Genomic DNA, 7,209 nt, shown 5'->3' with positions numbered 1-7,209 from the left:
CCTCCCACGACTCGTGATTATAGCGTGTTTGTTACGTACTTTTATAATTTCAACCTACATGCTTTCCCTAATTTGGGATATTCGCACTAGCTGCTCCTCGTTCTGAAATGACAGACTAGAGACGTTAACAACTAGGCCACGCCCAAACCCAACCTGACCGGAGACTTACACAGCACATGGGGCAAATGGCAAGGTGAGGGACCCCACGGTTTAAGCATAGTTATTTCTAGTTTAGAACTGCCGATCAGAATGAGGGCAAACTAGTCAGTATCATCCATCGCTAACACAGCTACTATTGACCATATAGCAGGATTGAACGTCACAGTTGTAACACCCCACAGCTGAAAGTAAAGAGCATGTGTAGTAAGATGTCGGGGTCCGAACCTTCGACCTTTCAATCCATTACCCAGTATTTAACTACCAGAGCTGCCCTGGTAACTTTTTTATAAAATGTGTATGTCGTTTGTAAGTATATAACTAACCTTGTGTCTGTTGTATTGAAGTATGTAGATGATGGTGTGAATGTGAAGAGTCAATATATAATATATATATATATAAAGAATGGTTTGTTAGTCATCCTTAAATATTTAAATAATGTCGTGTCTATAGCTTTAGTGTTTAACTGAATTGTTGGTTCCACGGGCAACATGCGCCGAGAACAGTATCCGAAGAACTAAATATAGTCTTAAAACAGCTGGTGAGGGAATATCACTAGTTTCCTATAATCTGTTTCATAAAATTAGGAACAAACAGTATTTCCACTAATACAAACCAAAATGGAAAAATATCTAAACTGCGATATCTACCGTAGATACTGTTATAAGTGAAAAGCTTTTAGCGTGCAATATTTTAACATTACTTATTAATGCCCTTTAATTACCAAGTTACATGCTAGTCATTTACGTAACTTATATCCCATTTTATTTACATTCTTAAAGTAGGTAAATGTATACAGCGCTGTATTTATTAGTGAAAGTAACTCCAGTGATGTCATAAGAAAATAGAACTTTTAAGGCGACGTTTGCAGTATAAACTCTGATGTTCACAATAGCGTAATGAGAAGTGGCAATTTTTTGGAACATGCGAAAGATAAGAATGGTTGTAATACAAAGTTATATATATACATATATATACAACGCTACCAGTGATGTACATATATATACATCACTAGTAGCGTTGTCGTGACAGCAGTTTGAGGGTATTCACGTGTGACAAAGACAGTAAAAGACCTACCTTCAAAAACTCTGGTTTATTTTGTTCCCCGGACTGCAAGTTAACAGCCTTGAGTTGCATGTCCAGTCCTATCTGTTTGGCCAGCATACGGACTGACCGGCAAGGTGGACTAGCCTCCACGTGGTATAAGATGACCGGCATGATGATCAGCGCTAGATCTCTCAGCCTTGTATGGCTGCACCAAAGCGGCGAGAGAAGTCTGCTGTAAGCTGACACCAGGAAACAGGCTTGACGATCCGAGTTATCTTATTGGTTACTAAGTACCACGCGGGTACGTATGTTTTTCTGGAAACCTCGATGTCAAATGTTACCTCATCATGAAATATTTTGAAACACCATCCAACGACAGAATCTCGTTGATGTTCTGGAAGTATGTGTAATTACTTTATTTAAACATTTATACGTGTGTTATTTTTTCTTTTTTCAGCAATAAATTTAAACAGAGAAGATTGGATACTTCTGTTGACTTTGTCAGCCAAAACTTCTCAGGCAGATACAGTCCTCAGAAGCCTCCTTCTTGGTTTTTCATTCTCTTCATTAGACTAACGCCTACGAAGTATATATGTATGTGTATTTTACTAATCAATTTAATTTAAACTAAAAGTTGGAATTTTTTTGGACACATTTCACAAAGCTCGGGGCGTCAAATGATAATAGTACCAGAAATAATTTCGGTGGATAAAAATAGCAAACTAAAAATTACCCCCGTAATTCTAAAAAAAAAAAAAAAAACCCAATGAGTGAAATTAAAGGATAATATGTTATACTATGTCAACCACACCACATCTGTCATATTGGGTGCCGACGAGGCCTTTCGCTAAACACCAGGGTTCATCAGACCAGCTGGGATACGTTGCTTTGACAAAATTATATGTATATATATATTTACACATACACACACACACACACATATATATATATATATATATCGTCTAGGCCAATACTACGTTTTATCAATCAGATTTTTAAGTAAGAATTAACACAACCTATTTATTAATTATTATTTGAACTAATCTTACTATCATTCACAAGAACTGACGAACCAGCAAGCTAACCTTGTTGTTCCCGGAACGCGTCATGCTAACCATAACGTCAATGGAAGAAAACTATATTCGGTAGAAGAAAATTGCACACAAAACGTGATATCGTTTATAACAATACTGACGAAATTTGTATAAGCATTAATACAGTGTGAAAACCTGTAATTTTACTTTATTTTTTCCGTTTAGAGAGAAACGGTGCCAGCTTTTCCATACCTTTGTCATTTTTTTTTTCATGTGGCCAAAGCTCTAACCCTTTTCTCCTGAAAACTGCTGAATTAATAAGAACAACATGTTCACTTGCTTTATTTTTTCACAAATAAAATAATTATGATAAACGTTCTGTTTCTAGTCATGTTTTCTACGTTTCTTCCTAACACATGATACATTTTTAAGTGTTTCTACTTCGTGTATTGTGGGCAATTTATTTTTACAGTACGTTTTTTTTTTTATGAGACAAGTTTGTTTTGAAAAAGACCATTGTGCTTAACGAAAAACAACTAATATTCGTTAATAAAAACTATCGTGAAAAATTTCACACCCTGAATCATGAGCATCCACAGAAATTTCTCGGGGGGAGGGGGCAAAGTCTAAATCAAGGATGTATATACAAAGGTGTACGTGTGTGTATAGCTTCGAAACTATTATATCAATTACATTAATTGACGATAGGGGATCAAAATCGGCACAATAAAAACAATAATGAACTTAACAGAAGTTCAAAATTTTGAATTTATATATATACATTGAATGTATAAAGAAATAAATTTGTTTCTCATTTTCCAGTGGGGCAACTGCCCCCCTCTCCCCTGTGGATGTTGTATTTTCCTTCACCAAATTTAGTTTTCTCCTGTTGACGCTGTGATTACATGCCCTGTTGGTTGTGATGAATGTTGTACGAAACAAAACGACACATAAACAACATTGGCAAGCCTTTTTATTATGTTCATTTCAATAAACCCACGAAAATATTACACGATAACGTGAGGAACCGAAAGTCCGTACAATTAAAATACATGCAATGCTTTAAATAATAGACTGAGTGAGATGACACTTTTTCATGAACGTGATGCTCGATTATGAAGTGAAGACGTGTACAAAAAAAAAAAAACTGTCGGTTCATGATCGCTGAAAATGTCATTTTACTACTGCTCATTACAGGAGTAACGTGACGTTTTCGCGCATGTCAATTTCCTTACAGTTCATTTTTCGTGTTATTTCAAACGGCCTAACCCTATCATTTATACAAATTGTCATTTTAGCAAAATATTTACTAAAAACAAAAGCTTAGCTTTTTATAATTATTATTTAATTAAAAAAATAACACTTTTTTTTAAAGTTAACCTTAATATATTTGTATACAAAAGTGTTCGTAAAGAAAATAACAGGAAAACGTAGGGTTATTCTGGGGGGGGGGGGACAAAAATCGAAGTTGCGAGCTTTATCCAGCTTTCTATTGAATAAAATTATACTACGTTTCCTAATGCCGGGTATTTTATAAATGTTTTTTTTCACTCCTCGTAGTACGGATAACGTAATACGTTATATTAGAATAACGACTTTTAATAACTGAGCTGTAAAGTGACGAAAAATATTGAGAATACTAACGAATTTCGTTACCTTTCCTTTTAATATTTTACAGGTATTTTATTTCGTGATTTTTTTTTTATGTTAGATTCTTTCCAGCATTCGTATACAAATTGTATTAACGGTATTATCCTGGAGACACGTATGGATATCTCTTTTAATTAATAAAGATTAGTTTAATTTTTATTTCACTAAAACAAATTACTACTACTGAATAACTGTGCACGTGATATGGGTTATTTATATTTTTTTAGAGATCAATTTTGGACTTAAAAACTCTAGTTTTTACGTTTGTTTTTCTCGCTAGATGCGTGGCAGTGTTTTGAAAACTTTAATAGAAGTTTACGACGTACGTAAGCTACTGGCGCGACAAACGAATTTGTGAAATATTTTTTATCATACATTCAGCACCAGAATAAAAACTTCACGTAAAGGAAGGCAAGCTTTCACGAGGAAATTATTATAAAGTTTCAAATTTAATTGTAATTAATCTAGACATGACAGACGTCCTGACAATCGACATCTCATGAAAACTTGGATTAAATATGTTGATTATTCAAACACATGACCAAATATTTAAATTGTTGCAGCTTAGTTTAGAAGTTTGTGCAAAAGCTATGCTTGCTTAATCATGCGCTGACAAAGTCGTGTATTACATTTTCATTGTACACTAATTTCAGGACTGATCAGGTACATGATATTTTTTAATAGTTCGTCCACTAGAGGTCGCTGGGCGTATGGCAAAGGACGAAACGTTTCATCTCTTTATCGCGAAAGGAGAGCTAAAGTCAATATTCGGCTTTCAATGTAGTAAAAGTAGAATTATCAAAAATTACTTTTGTAAAAGTTCATACAAAATAGTAAATTATCAGAAACTCTTGACTGCACGGATTGCTGTATGAAAACATGAAATATAGGGGACGGTACAATGCATAAATCCCATATATATATATATTCGTCAACCCAAACAACGTATAATTGAAACTCTTATGACGTCATTAATTTAAAATATACCGCCTTCAGCTCAATACGGCAGAGCACCTGAAACCTGATCCTTTAGCTGTACATTTATTACAATAAACATGCTCTAGGTCCATTTAAAATTGAAGCTCCCTCTCACGTGCTTCTCTTTAACACCAAATTCACTACCTACGTTTCTAGTGGTGAGCACGAGTGATTGTATTTGTTGTTGTTATACACGTATGATAATCAAGAAAACCAGTTTCTACACAAATACTGGTTTGTTTTAGTTTTAGTCTTTTTAACCTATAATTCTGATGTTTCCAAGCTGGAAGGAAGAAGAGTGACGTGTTTCCGGAATCTGTCCTCCCGGTGCGTCCTGTTCAAGTTGTTCTGTTCTTGACTGTCAGCTGTTGTATCTGACGCCTGACCAGATGATGCGTCTGATGGTTCTGGTACAGTGATATTCTGAGGAGTAGGGCGAGATGGTTTCGTTGGACGTGCATAAATGTGCCCTCGCAAACCCGGATTTCCAAATCCTCGTCCCAGAGTGGGTCTAAAGGGGGAGCCACTGCTTGACGTATCAGGAGGTGATTCAACGGCGTTTTCGTCAAGTGAATCATCCAAGGATCTATGACTGTACAATTAAATCCACATAAGAAAAACAAATAAAGCTAAGTGCTTTTTTTAAAAAATAATTTACCGCCAAGATAAAAATGTGATTGGGCAAAAACAAACGCACTAAAATAATAACACCTACAGTAAATTAAAAACATGCAAAATAATTATGGAAACGTTGAATAAAAAAAAGGTATAAAAAAAACAAATACTACGAGAATGCCACCCCATGAAAATGAATTATGCCAGAATACAGGAATGTGTTGATAGGTTAAACCGTAAATGGTTGACATTCAACCAATCAGAAACTGCCACAACCGTATGACGCCTATAAAAGAACAGGCAGTCATCCTATATCAGGAAGCAGTATTAGTATGATTCAAGTCAGGCTTTCAGAAGTCAAAGACTCAAAGTTTTAACTTATCCATGTTTCAGTACGAGCTGAAGATGGTACATGAAACTGTTAATAACAGAGATCATTAAAAAAAAACTCTCCAAATGTTGTAGTAAATATTTCGGGGTATGTTCTTAACAAGACAGACGCAGGTCAAGTAAAGATCATGCTGTAAATAAAGACGTGAATGTTACCTCGAGAATAGTAAGTTACATACTAGAATAAAGTGGTCTCAATGGATGTGTAACTGCCCAAAAACAGGTGTTGAAAAGAGGTAACTAAGCAAAAACGTTTAAAATGGCATTGGACCACAGTACCGGAATGGGTAAAGTTGGATAACTATGCTCTTTACATATGAAAATTCATGTTTAAATTATTTGGTAACAATACTTTGTTCAATGGCAGAGAGAAGAGTATCATAATTAATTTACAACAGCTACAGTGTGACATGTTGGATAATCAGTACAACTTTGGGCTTACATCTCGGCCATTGGTGTTGGTGATGTATATAAAAATGTTGGCAACCGGATTGCTGAAAAGTATGTGCAATTCTGACCCAACATCTTCCAGCAAGAAAATGATCCCAAGCATACAGCAAATGTGGTGAAAGAAGATCTTGACAGTAAAAAAAAAACTCTTAGCCATGGATTGGCATACAGAAAGTTTCGATATGAACATTCTTGAGGCTGTATGAAAAGGTCAAAAGGTGACCAAACAACTTGGCTGAATTGTGGGAAGATTTGGAACAATATTCCACAGTCTTACACTGATAAACTATACGACAGCAAGAAAACAAGGTGTAATCCTGTGTGTAAAGCAAAGGACTCGCATATAAAATAATAGTGCATTGTACACCTTAATCACTGTCATTTTGTAGTTTGTGTGATAATGTTTTGTACTATTAATAAATTCACCATCTAGTTTTCATTACTCTTTGGGTCCAGTATATGTATGGTTTGTGTGTTTCCATATTTAGTTCTAGTACTGTATGTAGAAAAAAAAAAAAATTTTATAAAGGTTTTCTGAAAAAACATATACAGAACAATCAAATGTTGCCTGGGTTTTCTTTACAACACAAATCGTTAACTTAGTGTTTCAAATTCTTTATGAATTATGACTAGACCTCTAAGAAGACATTTACATCCTATGCCAATGTGAAAAGCCATGGGACAAATTGAAATTAACCAATCATACCGGACTGTTTAGAAATGACCATAGGGGTGCCCACAGAAACATTTTCGGGGGGCAAAACATATATGTCAACAGACTAAAAAAATGTGTGTTGTGTGTACTCACATCTGTAACTAGATCCAACCCCATCATCATCATAAAGGAACATGAACCAGCCTTTACACACACATTACAAAGGCCCACATC

The 7,209-nt window shown here is 35.1% G+C and overlaps 2 protein-coding genes across 2 annotated transcripts in view; both read right to left on the bottom strand.

The window, feature by feature from the left end:
* The window catches only part of LOC106470000 (glutathione S-transferase 1-like), a 10,914-nt gene extending 9,317 nt beyond the window's left edge, over positions 1-1,597 (bottom strand). The window contains exon 1 of the mRNA XM_013930518.2: positions 1,234-1,597. Coding sequence (XP_013785972.2) covers positions 1,234-1,374 — 141 coding nt within the window. The 5' untranslated portion in view covers positions 1,375-1,597. The remainder of the gene's footprint in view (positions 1-1,233) is intronic.
* Positions 1,598-3,193: 1,596 nt separating this feature from the next.
* Positions 3,194-7,209, bottom strand: part of LOC106469999 (cadherin-23-like) — a 94,730-nt gene continuing 90,714 nt past the window's right edge. Inside the window, exon 38 of the mRNA XM_022398558.1 lies at positions 3,194-5,457. Within this exon, the coding sequence (XP_022254266.1) occupies positions 5,127-5,457 (331 nt within the window). The 3' untranslated portion in view covers positions 3,194-5,126. The remainder of the gene's footprint in view (positions 5,458-7,209) is intronic.

Source organism: Limulus polyphemus, unplaced genomic scaffold, assembly GCF_000517525.1.
Source record: "Limulus polyphemus unplaced genomic scaffold, Limulus_polyphemus-2.1.2 Scaffold3764, whole genome shotgun sequence".
NCBI classification, from domain to species: domain Eukaryota; kingdom Metazoa; phylum Arthropoda; class Merostomata; order Xiphosura; family Limulidae; genus Limulus; species Limulus polyphemus.
This window is presented reverse-complemented; position numbering and strand designations above follow the sequence as displayed.